Source organism: Branchiostoma lanceolatum, chromosome 18 (genome assembly GCF_035083965.1).
Source record: "Branchiostoma lanceolatum isolate klBraLanc5 chromosome 18, klBraLanc5.hap2, whole genome shotgun sequence".
NCBI lineage: Eukaryota > Metazoa > Chordata > Leptocardii > Amphioxiformes > Branchiostomatidae > Branchiostoma > Branchiostoma lanceolatum.
The window spans coordinates 8,503,095-8,527,392 of record NC_089739.1 but is presented as its reverse complement, the minus strand read 5'-3'; the positions used below and the strand labels follow the sequence as shown (position 1 = coordinate 8,527,392).

The 24,298-nt window shown below is 42.2% G+C and overlaps 3 protein-coding genes across 9 annotated transcripts; 1 reads left to right on the top strand and 2 right to left on the bottom strand.

The window, feature by feature from the left end:
- Window positions 1–79: 79 nt before the first annotated feature.
- LOC136424109 (cytochrome P450 2U1-like) lies at window positions 80–11,723 on the bottom strand. 6 transcript variants are annotated; one of them, XM_066412534.1, is made up of 10 exons: window positions 11,599–11,723; window positions 8,660–8,770; window positions 8,305–8,415; window positions 5,227–5,417; window positions 4,577–4,763; window positions 3,599–4,134; window positions 3,022–3,186; window positions 2,145–2,261; window positions 1,350–1,491; window positions 80–940 (listed from the first exon to the last, which is right to left on the bottom strand). In XM_066412534.1, exons 4-10 carry the CDS (start codon window positions 5,386–5,388, stop codon window positions 744–746), a joined length of 1,506 nt encoding a protein of 501 aa, XP_066268631.1. In that variant the 5' UTR covers window positions 5,389–5,417; window positions 8,305–8,415; window positions 8,660–8,770; window positions 11,599–11,723; the 3' UTR covers window positions 80–743. The 6 variants fall into 6 exon arrangements, with proteins under 6 accessions (XP_066268631.1, XP_066268630.1, XP_066268634.1 ...); XM_066412533.1 differs by having other exon boundaries at window positions 8,660–8,777; window positions 11,599–11,701; XM_066412537.1 differs by having other exon boundaries at window positions 8,309–8,415; window positions 8,660–8,777; window positions 11,599–11,701.
- On the top strand, window positions 9,647–20,502 carry LOC136424110 (aromatic-L-amino-acid decarboxylase-like). 2 transcript variants are annotated; one of them, XM_066412540.1, is made up of 14 exons: window positions 9,647–9,786; window positions 11,045–11,302; window positions 13,770–13,883; window positions 14,330–14,449; window positions 14,867–15,001; window positions 15,231–15,374; window positions 15,736–15,802; window positions 16,514–16,608; window positions 16,895–16,962; window positions 17,162–17,232; window positions 17,502–17,521; window positions 17,778–17,876; window positions 18,226–18,327; window positions 18,957–20,502. In XM_066412540.1, the coding sequence occupies exons 2-14, from the start codon at window positions 11,072–11,074 to the stop codon at window positions 19,161–19,163; spliced, it is 1,473 nt and encodes a 490-aa protein (XP_066268637.1). In that variant the 5' UTR covers window positions 9,647–9,786; window positions 11,045–11,071; the 3' UTR covers window positions 19,164–20,502. The 2 variants fall into 2 exon arrangements, with proteins under 2 accessions (XP_066268637.1, XP_066268636.1); XM_066412539.1 differs by lacking the exon at window positions 9,647–9,786 and having other exon boundaries at window positions 10,893–11,302.
- A 25-nt stretch (window positions 20,503–20,527) lies between these two features.
- Window positions 20,528–22,964, bottom strand: LOC136424111 (uncharacterized). Its single transcript, XM_066412541.1, has 4 exons — window positions 22,818–22,964; window positions 21,462–21,585; window positions 21,138–21,297; window positions 20,528–20,756 (listed from the first exon to the last, which is right to left on the bottom strand). Exons 1-4 carry the CDS (start codon window positions 22,902–22,904, stop codon window positions 20,633–20,635), a joined length of 495 nt encoding a protein of 164 aa, XP_066268638.1. The 5' UTR covers window positions 22,905–22,964; the 3' UTR covers window positions 20,528–20,632.
- Window positions 22,965–24,298: the final 1,334 nt, after the last annotated feature.

Sequence of the window (24,298 nt, the reverse complement as noted above, 5' to 3'; positions counted from 1 at the left end):
TTTGGGTAAAACAGGTGAAGAGTTATATTAATATTTATCAGCTCTTTTTGCGTGAAGAAATTAGCCACATTCCATCCAGTGATCTTTTATCACAATTCAGTTTATTTGTATGATGTTTTACAGTAACTGGTTTACGATTAGCTAGACCAACTGTACAATATACATGTAAGTTGGTGCGTTCTTTCAAACCTTAACAAGAGAGAGTCTTCGACTTTTGCAGTTGCATGCACAGTGAAGCATTGAGGATTTCCCGCCATCCCTTCACGTCACAACAAATATTCCGTTATTTACATCTATATATATCATGCCATTTTCAAACTAAGAAGAGAAAAAATAGATAGAACAACTTAAGGTACTTCAACTTGTGCATTTTAAGTGTCATAATAAATAAAACAAATACAATAAAAATTGAAAGGCGTAAAGCCAGAAAATGAAATAAGGCTAAAATCCTAACGACAGTCGAAGTCAAGCATTACATTAGTACCCTATCGACAGTTGAAATCAAACATTACATTAGTAGCAACGCACTCAAAAACTAAAACTTGAGTCGGCGTCATAAATGATCAGATAAAATCCCACTGTCCAGCGCGGTGGTGTACATCATTAAGTACTGTTGAGATTAAAACATGTCATCGTTGTATCATAGCTAAAAGTTGTAGTTCGACATTTCCCATTAAGATTCGCAAACATGGTCCCTACCAGACTCTGTACATTCTCTACAATTGAGGTATCTGTTCGTATCATTAAGTACACATGTCGCTGAACCGTGGCACTGCGACAATGTCAAAGTCCACCGGGTTATACGTGATGCCGAACAGGCCCTTTTCTGACGGTCGTGCAGCGCCCTCTGGTAGCTTGAAGTAGAAGTGCTGCAGCAGCGTTATGTAGAACAGCAGCAGTTCCGCGCGAGCCATTCGTTCTCCGAGACAGATGCGGCGACCTAAAGAGACAAAATAAGACCTCTCGTTACTTTAAAGATATGACAAACTTTCTGTAACTTTTTTTCGGGCGTTCAATGAGAGCACTGGCATTGAGTGGCTAGGCTAGCGGACACGGGATCGAGAGGTACGGGTTCAATCTTTGGTATTCCTGGCTAAGACGTTGTGTCCTTGAAAAGGCACTTCGCACGGCTTTCCTCACTTCACCCAGGTGTAAAATGGGTACCTGACTTCGGTTGGGTGGAAAGAGAGGGTTCGACTCCGACTTCCAATACCGTTCCATTGACAGAGTGGATAACAAGCTACTGCCCCTACAGCCTCATAAAGGCTAGGGACTACATTTTACCCGTCCTAGAGAGCAGAAAATTTGCAGTTGAACAAATAGTATACGATGTACAACATGACATTTACCTAGTGAGAACGGGATGTTTTCGGCCTTCCTCTGGAACTGTCCCTCGTCGTTGAGGAAGCGTGTTGGATCGAACGTTTCCGGTTCCGGCCAGGTTTCCGGGTCGTGGTGGACAGACCACAGGTTAACCTGCACCAGGGTGTCCTGCGGAAAGAAACGTGTGCTCTAGTTAACCAAAACCCTGCTGAAGTAGCCTTTTGCCACTACATTGGTACTACCGAAAACTGAGTCTAGTAGACATGTCCAACTTAAAGGAGTCCTAAACTCCAGAGGGAAAACTTGTCCTGTTATATGTTCCTTTATATCTTATTAATAACTGGCCTTCTTATTGTGCTAAGCCCCCCTCATTTATGCAAAACATATTCACGTTGAAGGAAACATAGGTTAGGAAGATACGTTTTATCATTCTTTTACAGTTCCACGCTGCAAACGTATTAGATTAAATGCTAGTACTGCACCACAACTCTGGTCTGGAATTCATCCTATTCTAGCTCCGGGTTGCTCCAACGATCCCAGGATATACGGCAAGGAAGCGATAGGAGGAGCGAAATAGAGCTAAGATACGATGGATACCAGGCTACACAACGCCTCCTTTCCGAGGGCAAAGTCAGACATGCGTAACTGTTACAGTATCATGCTAATGATACAGTAAAGCTGTTGGATCTGCCCACCTTTTAGGGGCCTGACCAGCGGAATAGACCAGGCTACGCAGCTCCTACTGTCTGATGGTAAAGTCAAACATGCATCATTGTGACAGTATCATGCGATTCAAACTAGAAGCTGTTGGATCTGCTCACCCTAGGAATGTAGTACCCGTTGAGGGAGGTGTCCCTACTGGTGGCGTGGTCCACGGTAAGCGGCGCGACTGTGGCGTACCGGAGTACCTCCTCTATAGTCGCCTCGGTGAACGGCATCTGGGTAAAATATGGCCAATTGTTTCATGAGTTAGCGCTTCGTTATAGATTGATGCTATATCGATACAGTCGGCCTAAAAAAAAGCACCAAAGGGAGCGACAAAACGTGGACAGGAATGCTTGTGTCAATGGGAAAAAACATCTAAGGGATCACCAAAAAGTGGTCACATTGGCCAGGGGGTCCTTAATAGTGTGTAGAAGTGGTTACTGGTATAGGTTTGACTGTATCAGTGGCCATGTGGTCCTTATGCAAAGGTGGTCACTTCCTATTCGTAACACGTGCATCCATGTTTCTTCATCATAAGTCGAATTCGAAGCGAAAAGCTTGAGGCAAATTAAGCGTAATGCTTTCTTCGGTAGCTGATGACGCACTGCGCGGTTATTTCCTCGACTTGCACTAAGCACGACAGGTCACCCCTACTCTTGGATGTTGGGTTCTTTAAAGGGGCATATTGTGATATGAACATAAAACAAAATTCTTTGTTTTTGATTATTTTTCTGCATCATTAGTTGAATCTACCTTATAACACTGCATAGCAATATCAACCACGTATGGATGCGACTTTGCTGTGCAGTGAGAACGTCTTGGAAGACACGCACTTCCCGCTACCGCTTGAGATGTCCGTCATTTTTTCAAAGTTTCCGACGAACCTGGAGAACACCCGGTTCCGTTCAAAAAGTTCTGAAGATGAAGTCATGCTGTGGTTTTGACGCTTGCGGCATACTTATGTGCATTTATTTTTGTATTTATAAAACCCACCTTTTTCCGATCGGCCATGGTAGGAGTGCCGTTTCTCCCCAGCACGTGGTCGATCTCCTCCTGCACTCTGCCCTGTATGTCCGGGTACAGGACGGAGTACAGCAGGGACCAGCGCAGCGCAGTGGCGATGTTCTCTATACCAGCCACGAACATGTCTCTGATCACCTGCAATTGGAGTTTCATAGGTTATATGAATGTTGTTATTTGGGGTTTTCATTTGGGGGTTTTCATTTCTGGATAATGTTCTGACCATAGGAGCACTGGATCCATGGAAAAGAATGACAGTAAAACTTGCATTAGGTCCTCGGGTGCTATGAAGTTCAGTAGCCTTGTCATGTTCACAAAAATGATCTTACCAATTTTCAATGTACAACAAACATACGGTGTTTCTGAAGTGAGTCGTTTGAACTATATATAGGATTAAGGAGGAATACTTGCAGCGCATGCAACTTAAAACAATTCCACATCAGCAAAGTACTGATCCTCCTGTTTTCTACAAGATACATACCGCTCAAAGGTGTTTGAGCAAAGATAAGAGCTTGCTCTTTTTTTTCAAAATGTTGATTTTAATGCTTACCTGCACTAGCTGTTCTTTGTTGACGGTCGCAGCCTCGTCGTCTTGATGACGTATCTCATTAAGGAAGGCGTCCATGAAGTCCCGGATGTTGTCGGGGTCGAATGAGGTCTCGTGTTCCACGAGGTGCTCGCGGATATGTTCCCGAATCTCTTTATTACACTCCAGGGTCCGGTTAAACTCCGTGTTGAGACCAGGGACCCACTTGGTCCACGGGTAGTGATTGGGCAGCATGGAAAGGCGGGAAAATTTGAAATTCAAAGCGACGTTGGAGATAAACCGTTGAAACCCAGGGTGATCGTATTCGTACCTTGTACCGCATAGCATGGTGGATATGATGTTGGAAACGGCCGTTTGTATTAACTTAGTCATGTCGAACGGTCTTCCTTCTTTCTTCGTGATCTCTTGGACCAGGGACTGTCCTTCTTCGGCGATTTTCTGGTCTAAGACCGGCTTGTCCACTCCGATTTCGCGCATCTTCAGCAGGGTGGACTTTCTGTGCTGCTTCCAGAAGGGACCGTAAGGCACGTGGATGACACCTGGGTGGGGAAACAGGTACAACAAACATGTTATAATATGAAAATCTAAAATTCAACAAATACCAGCTGCGGTAAAGTGTTACAGAGAGAGTGCAGGGCTTCAACATCGACGTATTTCTAACTTCAGTTTAAAACGTGTAGATATAACAACAGCAAAACATGTAAATATGGTAAATACATGTATCAACTACTTTAAAACATGTGAGTATACCAACAGTAAAACACAAATATAACAATAGTAAAGCATTACATTATAACTACAGTGTGTGTGTGTGTGTGTGTGTGTGTGTGTGTGTGTGTGTATATATACAAAGGTCTATGAGAAACCCATTCTTTAACATCAACTTTCTGTTGGCAATTGCATTTAAACATCTTTATTCATGATCATAATCAATTTTTCCATCACAGATAGATTTCAATGTGATAAACTGTGTATAACTACCTTTCCTCTGTGAGTTCTCTGCAGTGATGGGCATGTAGGGTCTGCTGGAGAAGTCCTCCGCCTGTTTGACCAGGGCCTGGTGGATGGTCCTGTAGCCGTTGAGAACCACCACGGCCCTGCTGCCCACGTGGTACATGAACACGTCCCCGTACTGCCTGGCCCAGGACTTCAGCAGCATCGGCTCGTCCTGTGGTAGGGTGGACCAGAGTGGTTACCGTTAGGACTGGTATTGGCTGTCCCGAACATTAATATCAAGCATCTGTGTAGAAGATTTAATCTTTTGGCATGAGACGTTGTTCAGAAGAAAACGTCGTGCTGGGGGGGGGGGGGGGGCTTTCCAAGACACAGTGGATAACAAGATACTCCCCAAACGGCCTCATCAAAAAGGCTATAGGACTACCTTTACCATCAATGACAGTGATGTCAGCCCTAGCCTGGAAGCCAGTCTACGTCGTCGTTAGGCCGGGCGCCATAGGCCGGGCGCTTTACCGGGTAGCAGGCGGATCCTCGTGGCCCTATAAACTACCGGGTGGCAAAGATAGTTCGGCGGCGGAAAGCGCCTGCTGCCCCGTAGAGCGCCTGGCATATAACGCCCGGCCTAACGACGATTCAGACTCGATTCCAGGTTATGTCAGCCCAAGCCTACTGACCTGTGTGAGGCTGAGGAAGTTGCCCAGGAGCGGCCAGTTGACTGGACCGGGCGGGAGGCGACGGGGTTTCCGCAGCCACCACAGACACAGGAGGACCGCTGCCAGCTTCAGAAGACTGTACAGGTCCCACGTGCACTTGAGAAGGCCGTGGAGGAGGAACATCGCGTATAGAGTCTGGTTGGGAAGTTCCGCTGTAGAAAACTGAGGGTGCGTCTTCGGTTTATATCAGTAGGCTACGCCGATGAAGGTTACACATCCATGTAATTAGATACGCCAAATAACAGTTACTCAAACAACTGGACAAAATTTGGAAGTGGTCACACTTTTCAGGTAGTACTACGTCGATGAAGGTTAGACATCCAGGTAATACGATACGCCAAATAACAGTTACTCAGGCAGCTTGATATGATTTTGGAAACGGTTGGACGTTTCAAGTAGCATCCACTACTTTTCGTCAGTGACTATGAGCAAGATTTGTCGAAAAGTCGAACAGCAGGTTTTAACCACGAACTATGAATTAATATGCAAATAAAGAGAAGACAATTTTAGATGTCCAATAAGGAAACAAATTAGACAAGGTTAAGACAAGGTTGATGTAAAAGAGACAATAGCTCCTATTTTTTTGAAATAGTATCAGGTGATATCCTCCACCTCTCGTCAATGACCGTTGAACTGAACAGATAATGTTGTTCACCAGACTTTAACCCAAAAACTATGAATTTATATGTAACATATTTTTAGATAGTCAAAGTGGAAACAAAAATAAGACAACGTCAAGATATGGTTGATGCTATTGAGTCGATTAGCTCTTGAGTACTGTTGATCCGCGAGACAACATTTGCACTGAAACGTCTGTCCATTTTCAAAATCTATCTAGTTGCTTGAGTAACTGTTACATTGCGTATCAGTAGGCGTATCACTAGAAGTGGTGACAAAGATTCGAACAAACAATTTGAGAAAAAAATAAAGTTACATGTATCATAGTTTGTTTGTTTGTTTGTTTATCTTTTTTGCACAACAAGAAAGTACATGATACATAATACGATAAACAACAGGTTCAGGAGGAGGGGTGTAGGGAGTTAGCTGCATAACAACTATGGACAATAGCCTGCACACTTTATTTTTTTCATAATTTGTTTTTTGTTTGTTTCTAATAGTTTAATCAGTGGACCGACTGTTGTCGACATTCAAGCATGGTGTCGGTTCTTTAACATGCTCCGGGTGTGACTCTCCTCAAACACGTAATCTCTGATGCTTTAGAGCTGTAAAGGGAGCCGCTTATCTACCTTTTAACACAAACACTGGTTTCCAAATCACACACAAATTTCCATCCATGTACTAAGTATCTCTTCTGTACACACTACACACGAGCCTACGCCTGGCGTGATTTTGAGATACCGCCCTGCCTCGTAGTGTATTAAATTTGCAGCATAACCCAAGACCACTTCGAGGCAAAGTTTATGAAAAAAAACTTCTACATGTAATGACTAACTAGATTTAGTAAATTTTTGGGTATTTAAGTCAGAATTTGTTCCACAGAATTTTGAGATATCATCGTTTAAAGGTAGAAAAATTCTTGAGTTTTCAAGATAGATGTGGCCAAAGTGCGCGCACGTGGTTTGCCGCGTGACATCAGAGCCTCGTGATCATGATCATAATTTATCGGTCTTTGCGATTTGCACTGGCGATTTGGAGTACTAGTCGAGATCGCAAAAAAAACAGATTAATGAATATCATATATTTCATTACGTACTAGATTCTGCACATTTTGATACGTACTTGATTCTGCAAATTTGCAGCATAACCCGAGATCACTTCGAGGCAAAGTTTATTAAAAAAAAACTTTTACATGTAATGGCTAACTAGATTTAGTAAATTTTGAGGTATTAAAGTCAGAATTTGTTCCACAGAATTTTGATATATCATCTTTAAAAGGTGGAAAAAGTCTGAGTTTTCAAGATGTGGCCAAAGTGCGCGCACGTGGATTGCCGCGTGACATCAGAGCCTCGTGATCATGATCATAATTTATCGGTCTTTGCGATTTGCACTGGCGATTTGGAGTATTAGTCGAGATCGCAAAAAAAAAACAGATTAATGAATATCATATATTTCATTACGTACTAGATTCTGCACATTTTGATACGTACTAGATTCTGCAAATTTGCAGCATAACCCGAGACCACTACGAGGCAAAGTTTATTTTAAAAAAACTTTTACATGTAATGGCTAACTAGATTTAGTAAATTTTGAGGTATTAAAGTCAGAATTTGTTCCACAGAATTTTGAGATATCATCGTTAAAAGGTGGAAAAAGTCTGAGTTTTCAAGATGTGGCCAAAGTGCGCGCACGTGGATTGCCGCGTGACATCAGAGCCTCGTGATCATGATCATAATTTATCGGTCTTTGCGATTTGCACTGGCGATTTGGAGTATTAGTCGAGATCGCAAAAAAAAAACAGATTAATGAATATCATATATTTCATTACGTACTAGATTCTGCACATTTTGATACGTACTAGATTCTGCAAATTTGCAGCATAACCCGAGATCACTTCGAGGCAAAGTTTATTAAAAAAAACTTTTACATGTAATGGCTAACTAGATTTAGTAAATTTTGAGGTATTTAAGTCAGAATATGTTCCACAGAATTTTGAGATATCATCGTTAAAAGCTGGAAAAAGTCTGAGTTTTCAAGATGTGGCCAAAGTGCGCGCACGTGGATTGCCGCGTGACATCAGAGCCTCGTGATCATGATCATAATTTATCGGTCTTTGCGATTTTGGTAACGATACCCTGGCGCTTTGGAGTATTAGTCGAGATCGCCAAAATACAGATTAATGAAAATCATACATTTCATTACGTACTAGATTCTGCACATTTTGATACAATAAAGTCCAATTTGAACCACAGAATTTGAAGATATTGAGGTCAAAAATGAGAGAAACAGTTTCAACTAATGACAACAGTGCACCAAGGAGGTCATAATTTTGTGGCTTACGAACAAAACATACAGAAAGTTGTATTCAGGTTCTTCAAATGCCCCCAACGCTTACAAATTTCAAATAACTGAAACACTTACCTACAATTTCTTTCTTATGATGTCAGAACAATTGCGACGTTGCCACCTCTGCAGACCAAGTGATTCCCGAAGACGGTCCGTCCGAGTTTAAAGGAGCGGTGTTACGCAAACCTAATGTAATGAGATTCACAAGAAAGTTAAATAAGACCTTTTGGAACGATTGTGCAAATACTTAGATAAGACCTGAAGATACAGCTGCGTAAGTGGTGGGCGGAGTAAAGCAGTTTTAACTAATGACAACAGTGCACCAAGGAGGTCATAATTCGTGGCTTACGAACAAAACATATAAAAAGTTGTACTCGGGTTCTTCAAATACCCCCAACGCTTACGAATTTCAAATAACTGAAACACTTACCTAAAATTTCTTTCTTAAGATGTCAGAATAGTTGCGACGTTGCCACCTCTGTAGACCAAGTGACTCCCGAAGACGGTCCGTCCGAGTTTAAAGGAGCGGTGTTACGCAAACCTGGCTACTGTAATGAGATTCACAAGAAAGTTAGATAAGACCTTTTGGAACGATTGTAATACAGTACTTAGATAAGACCTGAAGATACAGTTGCGTAAGTGGTGGGCGGAGTAAATCGTTTGCATTACGTAAATCGTTTGCATATTGCCATATATGGTCATTCTTTTTGTAGTCATCTGTTTTCCATTGGCTAACGTCAGATGAACTCTTCTGAAGAGATGACATGTCATAAGCTTCTTGGAACACGGAGCAACTTTTACACGAACGCTGGCGCAAGCATACAGCAGAGAGGGTAGTCTCAACAGTGAGGTTAGGCTCCAGCTTGTTTTGGACGTCTTTTTTAGGCATTTTATCGGGCTTTCTGTTTTGTCATGTGTTATTTGTTGTTCACCAGCCAAACGTTTGGAACATTGTTTATATAATAATCTTGGTAACGAGATTGGCAGATGTGTTGAATATCTATATAGGTCACATCACATCGGAAACTTTTTTAGGCCTTTTATTGGGCTTTCTGTTTTGTCAGGTGTTTAATATGTTTGTTCACCAGCCAAACGTTTGGAATATCGTTTACATAATAATCTTGGTGACGAGATTGGCAGATGTGTTGAATCTCTATATAGGTCACATCACATCCGGTTCCAACCTTGAATGGACGATTCGGCACCATGCCAAGTACTGTTTCTGGACGTTTCTCCGGCAAGACAACGCCTAACTCTAACTCTTGTTTTAACTCCATAATTCTAACCATAACTATAACCATAAGCCGAGTCGTCTGGGACATTGTACCGAATCGTCCTGATTGGCTCGGACCGAACTGTCAAGTTGCCAAAGTATCCTAACCATAAAATCTCTATATAGGTCACACCGCATCCGCTTCAACTTGGAACAGATACAAAGGTCTAACAGGAAGATTCTAAAGTCGAATCCAAAGGTCAACGACCTGTATATCCATCTGGAGGCGCAGGCGGCATCTTGGACACCGGTGACGAGCTAGGACTGAACCGGAGCGAGAAGAGGTCAGGAAGCGCGCTGTTTACATCCCCTTTCCCACTAAAGGCTGAACGACCAAAGATTTGACAGGCCGCTCAACGAATTGTTTAAAAGAGCATGTGTTATAGTATATTTCTGTCCCGCCAGGCTCTCAAACCTAGTGGCGTCAAATGACTAGCGGACACAAGATCGAACTGTCATGGGTTCCATTCCTGGCTTGAATACGACTTTCCTCTCTCTACCCAAGGCGGTTATAGTCTGCCTATAACCGCCTTGCTATACCCAGGTGTAAAGATGCCGGGGTTCCTGACTTCGGGTTGGGAGGTAAAAGGCGGTGGAAGGGGGGGATGGGCTAGCCTCTACCAGGCTTCCGTCCTATCGCTGGGAAAAAGTAGAAATCAGCCAAGGTACTCCGCTATACAGGGTAGGTCCGCTATACAGTAAAGTTCCATTTCGATGGACGGAGCTTCACTGTATAGCGGACTACCCAGTATAGCGGAGTACCTCGGCCGATTTCTGCCAGCGATAGGACGGGGGCGATTACCGACGGGGGCCTGGTAGAGGCTAGGGCTGGGCTCCACCTTCAAATACCTTACCCTAGACACCGTGGGTAACAACAACCCACTGCCTCTACAGCCTCAAAAATGCTATGGGCCTACCTTATAAACTTAAATGTTATAGAAGATTTTCGTACCTGTGTTACGTGCAGTCTGTGTTGCGTGCTGCCGACGCCAGGTTTAACAAACTGATAGCGTCTAATTTCAAGGTTTTTGTATGCTGATTAGGGATAAGCTTATATGCAAATCACACAGTACCTGCACGTAATTTGTTGTTCTTGTTGTTGCCGTTCTTGTGTTTTTTTATGATTAGATTTGTTGTTACAAGCACATTTTTTACAACTACTTCACTATTAGGCGGTGTCTTTAAGTCTTTCTGGGGATTACGCCTTTTTTTATACATACATATACCAGCAGAGTACAAACACCGCCAGATATGATTTTTAAACCTCCTTGCTCAAAACGAGCCCGACTGCTACATCTGCTTGGAGATCACATGTGGAATAAATTTGGACCGTGCGATTTTTTTCATCGAATTCGTACACGTTTATGCAAGACATACGAACTGTTACCGGAAAAACTTGGTAACAAAAACAGCTTTTCCCACTTTTAACACTCTCATCACGTGACATCCATGATTGCATAACAACGACGTGACACCTGAGGAATTCAAAACAGCTCGGTTTCCCAAGGAGTCTGATTTTAAACCTTGGTTTCCCATCCGCAGTGTGCTGTTCGACTCAAGCCCTCTAAGATGTCGGAAAAGAAGCCTTCCCGTCCGCCCATGGACCATGACGAGTTCCGTAAGATCGGTAAGGAGACGGTAGACTACATTGCGAACTACCTGGAGACCGTGCAGACCCGGCCGGTCTACCCGGGGGTGCAGCCCGGCTACCTCCGCGGGCTCATCCCGGCCGAGGCGCCGCAGGACCCCGAGACGTGGGAGGACGTGTTCGCGGATGTGGAGAGGGTCATCATGCCGGGGGTAGGTGAAGATTTTCTACTAGCAGCCTTTAGAGGGATCGTAACGTTTTCTGTCCCGTTTTGGTGACATGCTGGCATAATTATCATAGTGCATGGCGACGAAATGCTTACCTACCATTGACAGTGCCATTGAGCAATGGCCAACTGATACCCTTTTTCAGAAACTTGCCAAACGTGTCGGCCCTAGAGCCGGGGAGTTGGCATGTGTAGGCCCTGGAAACAGTCTGGTACATAGGCTAGATCTTTAAACACATTTTCACAGTGACATCAATAGCCAAAGAATTCGAAAGTTCTTACCTGTTTCCGATCAAACTGTGTCCGGAACTGATAAAATCGTTCCCTCTCTCTTCAGTCGCAATTATTTCTAAGAAAAATCGTTCCATGGAGTCCGACTTTATAGCTGAGGTTCGGGGTAAAACCGGCTCATTTTGCAGTCTCATCCTGTATAGCCAGTTTCCGGTCATTGCCCTATTCATCACCAACGCAAGATGATACTGTATGCTGACCCAAGGTTTCTTATAAAACAGTACAGCCTGCATCCAGGGAACCCAGCTGTGAAGTTGGAAAAACACATGGGATCTATCTTAAACATGTTTCATAAAGGATAAACTCTGATGCTTTCAATGTATCATCTTTTGTGAACGTTCTAGGTCGTATACTGAAGAAAACACCTGAACACAATTTCTCACATACTGTTCTTTATTGGAGAACAATTGATAACAATTGTGGTAAGTTTGATGTAGTGGACAAACTTACGGGATGGTTTCCTGTAAACACTCAAGTAACTGAACACATACTCTGCAAGCAGAGGTTTGTGAAGATTGTGACCTTTTTATCAAATGCCCCGTTTTCTGTCGGCACGCTCTGGTTAATTTGTAGAGACTGCCAACAGAAAACGGGGCATATGATAAAAAGGTCACAATCTCCACCACCCTCTGCTTGGAGAGTATCAGTATGAGCCAGTGTCCGGTTATTGCCCCGTTTGCTTTTCCACGAGACGTACACGTGATGTTAGAAGGACGTTGACCCAAAGTTTTGTTATCAGAAAATCAAGATGCTTATAAATCTCGCTGCGGGATCCGCCAGTATTGACATGGAAAAGAAAACACATGACTTGCTTCCGTACCTATCACCAGGATACACTACGTGTAGCACGTGCTACGGCTGCAGGTCTCATGACTAACTGAGGCATCTGGTTTACAGTAAAATAGCTATATGTTGCTGCTATAGCTAGCTGGGTTTTGGTAGGTCGTATTTACACCGTAAGCTGTTTTCAAAGCCAAAGTCGTAATCAATCGTGTTGAAGCACATAAAGTATCATAAGGATATGTCAACGAATAACGGCAAAGGTATTGTCAACGCTGACAAACACATTTCCACACAAAAATTAAACGCTTTACCATTTAAACGCGAAGGATAAACGAAATATGATGTATACGTAGAATAAGCAATAAAGTAAGTACATTTGTTTATGATCGCCCAAAATGCCAACTTCGGTCGTTCACTTATAGGTCGTTTTAACATTTAAAGACATTTTCTATTTGGAGTGTACGTGTTCACTGGCACATAGCAATCCCGGTTTGTGACTTAAAACAGCTGGGAAGGCTTAAGAAATTTTGCATTCTCATGCTGGAGTCAACGTCCGTCCGGTCGGTCGATGCCAAGGACGGTCACTGCCAAGGACGCCGCCCTTAACGAGATGTTCGATAAGGAAACTTGAGACAAGGGTTTGTTGCAATTGGCAGCCAGTTTGGGTAAAGTTCAAGGGCAACAGCGCAGGGTGAACCGCTAAAATGGAGCCTACCGGAACTGTTTCCATGGACTACACAAGCCTTGTTCTCTATCAGCCTCCATTGCAGGCTTCCCGGGTGACGCCGGCGTTTATTTTTTTTGGGAGCGCTGATTCGCTATTTTCAACTTATCCGGACCGTATCTGCTTGATGGATCGTATCTGCTTAGGGACCGTAACCGCCACTATGGGAATAGCAGCGGTTACCGGCCCCAAGCAGATAAGGTCCTTCAAGCAGATACGGTCCCCCAAGCAGATAGGGTCCCCTAAGGAGATGCGGACCGGATAAGTTGAAAATAGCGAATCAGCGCTCCCCCCTTAAAAGCAAACGCCGGCGTCCTCCAGGAAAACTGCAAAGGAGGTTAGTGCTCTATGGCGCCTACCAAGTTGATCCCGGACCGCTAACAGCAGTTTTCATTAGCTCTAGAAAGGGCGGCAAAAGCTATCTTCCCGGCTGTTAGAACATGACTGGTAGTAGTATGTTGAAAATCGCGAATCCTCCCCCCCCCCCAAAATAAACTCTGTCAACACTGGAAGGCCAGCAAAGGAGGCTACGTTTTCACGCCGATCGATGTTGGTATTGTTGATCGTGTGGTAGCAACAAGATATCGCTAGGTGTCACTTCTACCAAGTTGATCTCCGCCGTTCACACATATTGTTTCCTCCCACTCCTATCCAGATGACCCATTGGCACAGCCCTGACTTCCACGCGTACTTCGCGCCCGGTAACTCCTACCCATCACAGCTGGGAGACATGCTGTGTAACGCGCTGGGCTGTGTGGGCTTTTCTTGGGTAAGGCGTCATGAAAAATTGACATATTGTTTTTGGTGTGTGTGTGTGTGTGTGTGTGTGTGTGTGTGTGTGTGTGTGTGTGTGTGTGTGTGTGTGTGTGTGTGTGTGTGTGTGTGTGTGTGTGTGTGTGTGTGTGTGCGTGCGTGCGTGCGCGCGTTCGTGTGTGTGTGTGCGTGTGCTTTTGTGTGTGTGTGTGCGCGTGCGCGCGCGTCTGCTTGTGTGATCGATAGAATATACAACATATGACCAGCTACATGTTGTATGCTCGATGATAATGCCCATCTTGGTACATAGCTGAACATAGAATCCTGTTGAAAGTGACCACCTGTTTACTCTATTGTAACTTTGACCATTTTCTCCCAATCTTCAATCAAGTGGTCATCATAAGTAGGTTTGAATGATAGGAACTCATTGACATAACTAATCGCGTCCACTCCGTTTCCTAGGCGGCCAGCCCGGCATGCACGGAGCTTGAGACGGTTGTGCTGGACTGGCTGGGCAAGATGCTGCAGCTGCCGGAGCACCTGCTGGCCGGGACAGCTGGGGCAGGTGGAGGCGTCATACAGGTGAGGGGAAGTTTAAAACAACATTGTAATCCAAGTTTGAAAGTAGAAAGTCTTAACCCCCATCTTTTCTCTTTTGTCCTCTTTCTGTCACCACCCTTCTATTCATTTATTTCTCTCTCTCTTTCACCACCCCTTTCTGTCTCTTTCCATCCATCTCTGTACCCTCATCTCTCCACTCCACCTTTCTCTCTTCCTCTCTATCTCTCCCTCTCCCCCCACTCTCTCTCTCTCTCTCTCTCTCCCTCTCTCTCTCTCTCTCACTCTCTCGTCCTCCATCTCGCAAGATTTCTCCCTCCCCCTCTCTCTCCACCTCTCTCTCTTGGACCTCTCTTTCCACCTCTCTCTTTCTACCTCCTTCTTTGGAAATTAGACTTTGTCAGGTTAAGAAGTCTAAGGTGTTGTTATCTCTCTGTCCAGGGCACAGCAAGTGAAGCCATCCTAGTGGCGCTGTTGTCGGCCCGAACCAGAGTCATCCGGCGGGAACAAGAGGCCGACCCGGAGTCGTCTGATCATGACGTCATGAAGAAGCTGGTGGCCTACACCTCAGATCAGGTAAAGCACGCCTCACACATGCCATGGAAGCTACTGGTTTTCTACACTTTGGTATATCCATATTGAGTGATAAGATCTGTGAAATATGCTACACCATTGTACAATACGTATTGATACAGCATTGATACGTATTGATACAATACATATTTCTTAGAACCTATCCGCCATTTTTGCAGTGATTTTTCATCTTAATACATATGTATCACCCAATGAAACGCCCCCTCTCCAGGCTCACTCCTGTGTGGATAAGGCCGCCATGATCGCTGCCGTCAAACTGAGGAAACTGCCGACAGACTCGGACTTCGCTCTCAGAGGGACAACTCTGTCTGCCGCTATGGACGAAGACAGGGCCAACGGACTCATCCCATTCTTTGTGAGTGCCACGAAACCTGCATGTGGCCATCATGAAACGATTGTCATGATTAGTACCTTACTCTGCAATCGTTGGTGTTTGGACATATTTTTGAACCATTGGCCTTTGTCTTGATTAACACGAAATGGGTGCATCGGCGGTAAGAGTCAAATGAAAACTTCACATCAATTATATTTCATCTCATGTCAACTTCTCTAAAGTTGATATGTTCCTTGTATCTTTGTAAACAAAACGCAATTTCAGCTTCCTTCCAGTCATCTCCCTGCATCTTCAGGCTTTGTGTGTTCTTGTCAACGGCGATATAAAGTTTTAGTCCTAGCCGTATGAATGATAAACGTTTTGTTTCTTTCTTTTTCTCCAGTGTTGTGCGACTCTTGGTACTACACCATCATGCGCCTTCGACAAGCTGCTAGAGATCGGCCCTCTCTGTAAGTCTCACTCAATGTTTCTTTTCCAGTACCGTAACAGACTCAGATTGTGGTAGCTTTGGCAAGGTTAGGGCAATCACTTGGAAGATCTTTACAGGGATAGCACAGGATCAAACTATCTTTAGATACTGTATTACATGTGCCAAATTTGAAGCGGATGTATTGGCATAGGCAAGGTCGTTCTTGTCTTGAGAACAACGTTGTTTGTGTATCTTAGATAGTATCATAATAAGCGTAGAAAATGTATACATACTGATATCCACCCCGTCGCGATTTAAAAAAAAATGTTTTAAAAATCTCGACGAAAATGGTGTATTTCAACATACTGTATCTGTATCTGTATAGCCGGTATAACCGCCCTTCGGCGTAACACACCAGCTTCGCAGGCACGCAGCGCGGCAGCAGCTGGTTATTTTACACTGTACGGCCTGTCACACCTAACTTTTGCACATCTGACTGCAATCGTTCTTTGAAGCTATTTAGTGAAGGTGTTCCTACAGCATCTGATGACAACGAGTTCCATTCTATTATGTTCCTCGGGAAATACGATTTTTTTGACACATCAATCCTTGGTTGATAAGTCTGGTACTTAAAGGCATTACCATTTCTTGTCCTTTTCTGTGCTGGTATTAGATAATTATCAGTCAGTACATCCACAAGTTTATTAGTCATTTTGTACATCTTGTATCTTTGTACATTTTGTATCCCCAGGTTGTGAAGAGGACATGTGGCTGCACATAGACGCCGCGTACGCCGGAAGTGCCTTCATCTGTCCGGAGTACAGGCCACTGTTAGATGGAGTGGAGGTACGGGGATATGTTACACTAAATGGTTAACTTTTCCGTGCGAGGATCGAAGTATAAAACACGATTTTGTGTGGAAGACAATGTCTATGACAGTCTACCACTGTTGAGCGCTCGGTTTGAATGGAGTTGTCAACAAGAGATAAGTTCGTTGACTACGCTGTCATTAGATTCAATATCGTATCATGTCGTATCGTATAATTTTTTAGTACATATCAATAAATATACATGTTATTGGCGACCGTATATTAAAAAACCTATTTTGTGACTTGGAGTTATCTCTGATCAGTTTGCAGATTCCTTTAACCTGAACCCACACAAGTGGCTGAGAGTCAACTTCGACTGTTCCACCATGTGGTAAGTATTAGAGACCTACCTATTCACTATCAGACTGGCATGAAAGTTTAATAAACGTACATATGATATTGAACTAAGGTACTTCAATTTGCTTAGGAACAATACGGGTCAAGATACACGTTGTTAGCTATTCAGAGGCCATCATTGCTATTGATGTATAATGTACTGAACCTTTTTCACCTACTGCTCTGTCTATCAGGGTGCGAAACCGGGCTGATGTTGTGGACGCATTTAACGTGGACCCACTGTACCTCCGGCATGATAACCAAGGTACTGACGGTATTTCGCCTTCATCACACTCCGTTTTGGCTTAATTCTTATAACGAAATCTCTCACCGTTATCTTCAGTCTTCCTCCATTGATAATGGTGAATAGTCCGTGTCACTCCGTGGTAATGAATTGAATTTGACTTGTAATCTTTTTATATATTTTCCTTAACTGCTATCGCTTTGCGCGTTGCACTAATTCAATGTTATATCCTTTGTGTATCCACTATGAAGTATATCAACAAGCTTAAGCCTCTGTTTTTTCCCTTTCAGGGCTCGTGACTGATTACAGGGTAAGAAATACATGGACATTTTAGCATGTAAAATCTACTAGGGTCTATAGGTTCTATATATAGCTTTACTTTTACTTACATGTACGAAATAATCTTATAACAAACATTATACTTATATCACTTGTGTCACTAAAGCTATGTATTACATGACCCTGCGCAAGTAGTGTCGATAAAGCACAGTCAGACACATTCTGAAAGCTAAAGCTCTAGCTACTAGCTGATTTTGCTGAAGACATGTTTTTTTTTTAACCTTCAGCATTGGCAGATACCTCTGGGTCGGCGCTTTCGTTCTTTGAAGTTGTGGTTTGTACTGCGCATGTTTGGAGTGAAGGGTCTACAACAGTATATCAGGAAGGTAAGGATGTGCACATCAAAGATACTATTGTGGTAGATCAAGACAGCCAAAAGCGATCTTTTTTTCCATAGAAATATTTCTTTGTATTCCAATTCCCTTCCTGTTCGAGGGAGTGAGCATTTGTAAGTTAGCAAGTCAATGATAGACTAGCAAATTAGATTATACAAATTAATCAATTTTAACTACCCCTCTCAAAGCGTGCCTGGTGTTATAAAGTTATGTACATTATGTACAAGAATTACATTAAAGCTCCTTACCCATATCCATGAACTTGAAATGAACTGTAATATAATACAGGGATAATGTGCTTGTTTCACATGTTAGTTACTCTGTCTTTGTTCTTCTGCAGCATGTGAGTCTAGCGAAGGAGTTTGAAACACTTGTTCTGAGTGACGACCGGTTCGAGGTCAGCGCCAAGGTGGTGATGGGGCTGGTGTGCTTCCGCCTGAAGGTAGTGCCGAACACGTTCTGTGATTTTAGTGAACTTAGACCCGAAACATTGCATCATTTGACATTAACCATGTGTAATACTAGCATACATGGAGAATGCAAAACTGTGTCTGAAGATAGAATCTCTTGCAATTTGTCCACAGATGTGCAGTTGACAGCACGAATCTAATGGCATCCAACGATAACGCAATTTTCAAAGGACTTTATTTGTCGAAATGTGATGAAACCGTTTTAGGTATAAATACCCAAAGTTATCAACTTCACTACTGACACCAGATGGCAGATATATGGGATCTATTATTTCGTTTTTTTAATATACATCAAATGTGACCACTTTTTGGCGGTCCCTTGAATAATTTTTCCTCTTTGACACAAACATTAAGAATCCTGTCTATATTGACCACCTGGCCACATAGATCAGATTGTGTCGGTCCCCTGAATGGTCTTCTTTGGCGGTTTTGACGGTACTGATAAAGAGTGTAACTAACATGTTGACAACATTGAATAGATATTAAGTAGCCTATTGTTACAACAGTTCACAGTTCACTGTCACATGTATGTTTTCCCTATAGTTCCTGCAATTAGCCCTCGGGCATGAACTTGGAATAAAACGTTATAATATCACTTTAGGGTCCAAACAACCTGAGTGAAAGGCTACTGCAAAGAATCAACGAGACCAGAAAGATCTTCATGGTCCCCGCCAAGCTCCGTGACACCTATGTCATCAGATTTGCGATCTGTGCAGCAACTACTGAGTCATCAGATATTGTGCACGCGTGGAACATCATCAGAGAACAGGCTGATGAGGTTCTTACCGGAGTTAAAAATGGCATCTGAGTTTTATTTGAGTATAGAATGCAGAATGGCTATCAGGAGATTTTCCATATCAAACGTTTGATTTCAAAATAAAAACGCCTCGTGGTAAATATTTCGGTCTGTAACTCCATATTGTCATTGGAATATATTTCACTTTTATTACAAATGGTTTCTTGGATTTTGCAGATTATAAAACAACATCAAAACACAATGGCTGCACATTTGAATTCTGCTCTTTATTTTCGACCAAGCGGTCTGCAGCAATATTGCCTGAAAGATTTTAACAAGTATCAGTCGAACAATGTATGCATGTCTGTACTAATGACAGGTAATTTCATAGGTCAGGTTTATGTCAGAATCATTCAGGCTTCACATGTTGTTAGTATGTCTTGTAACATTTCATAATCACACAAAATCAAGAATTAAAACATCACAATTTTGTTTGAATTGAACACTAATTCTTTTAGAATGAATCACGTTAATCCATTGAGAACTTATTGAGATACACTGTTCATAAACACACAAGCACACAAACCAAGACGGTGAAAACATGTGAAATCTAAAAGTGATAGCACACCGTATCCCAGCAATTCAGCCTCACAGAACCACAACACAGCACAGTGTAATTCAGCACAAACGACATGCGGAACTGAAAACAAATATCTTTCTATCTCTGAATTATTGAATATCTGTATGCAGTGAAATTCATCACCCTGGGAATTTGGCTCATGTTCGCAATATGGTTCAAAATCAGCTACTTTGAGAAAAATACATCTCATTAGATTATCTTGACAACTTATTTTAGTATGAGAAAAAAATCCATATGGAGCTATTTGGTTCCTTGGCTAAAATGTATGTCTTTGCAAATAACAAAATCACTGCTCGATATATATCACGTTAATCCATTGAGAACTTATTGAGACGCACTGTTCATAAACACACAAGCACACAAAACCAATACGGGAAAACATGTGAAATCTAAAAGTGATAGCACACTATAACATTTCTGTACCACAGAACCACAACACAGTACAGTGTAATTCAGTACAAACGACATGCGAAATACCATGAAAACACAAATATCTTTCTATCTCTGGTAACCTTATTGAATATCAGCTATCGTACAATAAAGTTTACAGAAGTTAGTAGCGTTATAAAGCATTGCTTCCATCGCTGCTTACATTCACAATAAACATTTACAGAAGTGATTTCTAGCTACAAGTGATAATGATGGATTATCTTCAGGCTGGTCTACTTCAGGTAGAAGCACAGCAGTTTTGAATATCTAACAAGTAACTAGAGTGAGGAATCAGCTAGCAGAGGTTGATGTACTTCTGAAATGAACTATGAATGGATTTTCTTTGGCTGGTAGCTGCCATGTTTTTGTTTGTTTATGAAAACCAGCAAAATTTGGCAGAACTGCCAACATCTGATGATCTCGCTTAATTGTTAGATATACAGCTACTTGATAACCCTCTCAGAAGAATGTATCAAGACACTTTGCATTGTGCCCCTGGTTGGTCATCTGAATCTGAATCTGAGTCTTCATTTGCGCATGTCTTACAGTAGCCGCAGTCATCACATCCGGCATGACCAAATCCACAGCCACAGATGCTGAGCGTGGGACAGTCAGAAACAACAACAGTTAGCATTAGAGACACAAAAGAAACCTATTTACAACTGTTAAACAGTAAAATGTAGTTAGAATTAATTGGCACTCATGCGTGACCTAAAATGATTTAGTTTAAACACTACTTATGGACTCATTTCCTCTGACAGATGATCGATATTACTCCCCAAAGTTAAGTGTTATCATGCATGTTCAGGCTTCTTTTGCTAAATATTTATCCAGACCAATCAGGGAATAGGCTGACGTATGTACTAATTGTTAACCAAGTCCGATCTGCAAAATGCATGTTCCAAACCGTTAGGAACTTAATGGAGAATGCTTGGGCATGCATATCTGCTGTCCTTTACAAAGAGGTCAATACAGACCTGCCAGGGTCCCGGCTGTCTGATCTGTCACGTATGGGACACTGTTTTCCATACTGGGTGCATTCTCCACAGTTGACGCACACCAGGCATCGACCTTTGCTCCAGTCATGGCTGCCAGGAGCACAGATGGAGTTCTTCGTGGATTTCCAAACACCACGGTCTATTAAGAGTAATAAGTTGTGAAATGAAATATATGGAGTAAAACGTGTACCACATAAGGTATACCCTGATGACTGACCGTCCATGAGGGTATATTTATTGCCTAAGTAAAATCATTTTTTAATCATTATTTGCTTTAATAAAAGTATATATAAAAGTTCCTACCAAGTCCTGGATTCCCCTGCCTTTCTAGCAAATCCGGACAGTAGATCCTAGCTGTTCCATCAACTTTTACTCTTATCCTACCCCCGTCGATGATGTCCAGAAGACGTCCTATCTTCCCACATGCCTGTAAAGAGAAACAAATCATACACATACTGCCATAGTCCCTGTCTGCAAATGATGTTAAAAGATTTTATAGAGTTAATAAAACACGAATAAAAGATTCTATTCCTTGGAAGGTATTTGCTTTATAGTGAGTCCATGATGCATATGTTGTCGTTTGTACCATTTTCAAATGTCCGTCCTGATTCAGAGAGCCAATTTTATTTTGATCTAGAATTGCTGTGAGGCGCAAGCTCAATGCAGACTATAATGGTTTAGCGATCGCGAGACAACTGATAATTATAATAGATATTCCCCTGTAGTTACTGGGGTCGTTTGGCCCTTTTGTATAAGGCGTTAGTGTGACCAATGCACCATCATTGAGGGAAATAGGCAGAGGACAGGATCAACTTGACTAGTTACTTGTCTGTTTGTGAACAACATGACTCGAGTAGTTTGTCTTGAAATTCGGTATGTGGGTAGGCCTTGATGGGACCTCAAAATGATTAGGTTTGGGCCCCCTAGGGTCTTTGTAAGGTACTGCAGTAGAACTTCAGGTTTTGATATCTCGTCCTCTGGATAATAATTAAACATAATCAATTAAGTAAGCTTAGAAATCTGTTGTATTCCATTATAGGAATCTCAAACATGGAGAGAAATGTCAATAGATATTAAATATGCAAATGAACACCGAATTTGCATAATTGATAAGATACACGATAATTTCATAGTGGTAAATGATGGGAATCTCATTCTTGTGGTATTCCGAATCTCAGCAAATATATATGTTGAATCACACATATGATTCTCGAGACAATACTTCAACAGCCTTATTTGCTAAGTTAAGAATTTCATGCTTTGAACAACTTGTGTTATTTGGTTGGAGAAGATGATCTCCTGAAATGATTTATGCAAATGAGGACCTTATTTTCAGAATCAATGAGAAGTTCTAATGCGTCATCCAAAAAGGTTAACATCATTTGGCGAAGTTATGGGGTCGTGGGATCTAGTCTGTTTAATATTTCGATGAGAATTTGAGGAAAGCATCCTAGCATTTCATGCTTCTTTTAGTTTCTTTCTCCGAATCTACCAGTCAAATGGTTATTTGTTAGAGCGACTAATCATGTACTTACGATTTGTATTTGTCCTGGAAGATTCTGGGACGTCGGAGTAGCTTTCTCTCCATTTAAGCTTTTAAAGTATATGCGAAGAGTTTCGTCGGAATTCAATAATCATAGAAAAGAAAAGTCTACATACCGAAACCATTCCTTGAACGTAGCCACCATGTTTTGAGTCCTTTTGAAGTGACACAAACCGTGACCTGTCCGGCTCAATGAGAGCCATGTCGCCCACATGGAATGTCTCCTCGGTACGTTCGACTTTCGACAGTACGTCAGGGCTGAAGCAAAACCTGCCGCGAAATAAGTAAGAAAACGAATCAGACATGCATGCCAATCTTGCTGCACATCAACATGCCAATATTGCAATATCTGGTAACGGTCTCTAAATACTTTCGATTAATGGTACCTGATCTCACCCTTAATGGCTGTTTCTTCCCTTCCGAAGATCAATGGGAAGGATGTCCTCCACTGCATGCTACCCTTAAACCATTGCAAAGTACACCCCAAACTGGATATGTCAAAGTAAGTTAAACATGATTTCTGACGCTATGCCGATACTGGTCTTATCAAACTAAGAATGCTTCAACAGTGGGTAAAGATCTTACGTCTGTTTCGGTAAACCCCCAAAACGTTGTGATCAAGCTTGTCTACCTCTCACTCTAACGCCTTACACTCACCCTTGGAGACTGAATTTCACGTGAACATCGCCATCGCCATCAATATACCTGACGGAACCTATTGAGGCCATGACCTGTATGTAAAGAAAATAAGTCTGTTTTGACAATGATTGATGCCAATGAAAAACATCATGTTTTAGTTTCATGTACATGTATAAATAATCCAATTAACCTGATCTATTACTGACGAGAAAGCTTGGACCGTCAGCAATGTAAGCTTTCGTTATTTGAATCACGTAATGAAACAGTGAAACAAAAAACAATTAGGTGTTTTGAGGTGATTCCTGACCCTTTCATCACAAATCTAAGTCTTGAATTACCAATAGTCTACTGAACACGCCCTCAAGTATATATATATGAAGTGATGACGTGCTTAGTGGGCAAGCCAGAAATGACATAGAAAACACGACCTGTCGCTAACAAAGTTGCTACAACAGTATTCTTTTGTCTATTACGAGTTTCAGATAACGCTAATAATGTCCTTGAAGTGATAGATCACAATTATTGCTAGAAGCTATTTGATTTGTTGCTTTTATGCCTGTATGCATATAAATATCTAACCACCCAAATCGCTTTTCTATTACTAATTTGTTTATAAACACAATAAAAGACAACCCGATGTGCCGCTACAAAATTTCTAATTGTAGTTTCAATGTTGGACCTCATATCTTAGAGATAAAAAGGATACATCAAAGTTAAGGAGGTTTTTGATGATTTTGGATGGCAATGACTTGTATACCTTTTCCATCCTGTCAGTGTATCCTCCGTGTCTATGCTGTCGACTCTTTAGCTCTCCCAAACTTGTACATATCTTCACAAGGTCACCCCTTGCAAAGACTGGGCATTGGGTGTCTGCTGGAGCAAATGCTTCTCTCATATCTGAGCAACAACATGTACACGTCACTATTTGCAATCAAACTACTATGTATACTTAGCTTTT

What these genes read in the sequence shown, in the direction of transcription:
- LOC136424109 (XM_066412534.1), bottom strand. Translation starts at nt 5,388, where the DNA reads ATGTTCCTCCTCCACGGCCTTCTCAAGTGCACGTGGGACCTGTACAGT. An exon ending in AGAGAACTCACAGAGGAAAG is followed by an intron (nt 4,135 to 4,576) that starts GTAGTTATACAC and finishes TTCCCCACCCAG; the next exon opens with GTGTCATCCACGTGCCTTAC. An exon ending in ACAAAGAACAGCTAGTGCAG is followed by an intron (nt 3,187 to 3,598) that starts GTAAGCATTAAA and finishes CTCCAATTGCAG; the next exon opens with GTGATCAGAGACATGTTCGT.
- LOC136424110 (XM_066412540.1), top strand. Translation starts at nt 11,072, where the DNA reads ATGTCGGAAAAGAAGCCTTCCCGTCCGCCCATGGACCATGACGAGTTC. An exon ending in CAGGTGGAGGCGTCATACAG is followed by an intron (nt 14,450 to 14,866) that starts GTGAGGGGAAGT and finishes CTCTCTGTCCAG; the next exon opens with GGCACAGCAAGTGAAGCCAT. An exon ending in TGGTGTGCTTCCGCCTGAAG is followed by an intron (nt 18,328 to 18,956) that starts GTAGTGCCGAAC and finishes ATATCACTTTAG; the next exon opens with GGTCCAAACAACCTGAGTGA.
- LOC136424111 (XM_066412541.1), bottom strand. Translation starts at nt 22,904, where the DNA reads ATGGCTCTCATTGAGCCGGACAGGTCACGGTTTGTGTCACTTCAAAAG. An exon ending in ACGTTCAAGGAATGGTTTCG is followed by an intron (nt 21,586 to 22,817) that starts GTATGTAGACTT and finishes TTCTCTTTACAG; the next exon opens with GCATGTGGGAAGATAGGACG. An exon ending in GACAGCCGGGACCCTGGCAG is followed by an intron (nt 20,757 to 21,137) that starts GTCTGTATTGAC and finishes TCCCACGCTCAG; the next exon opens with CATCTGTGGCTGTGGATTTG.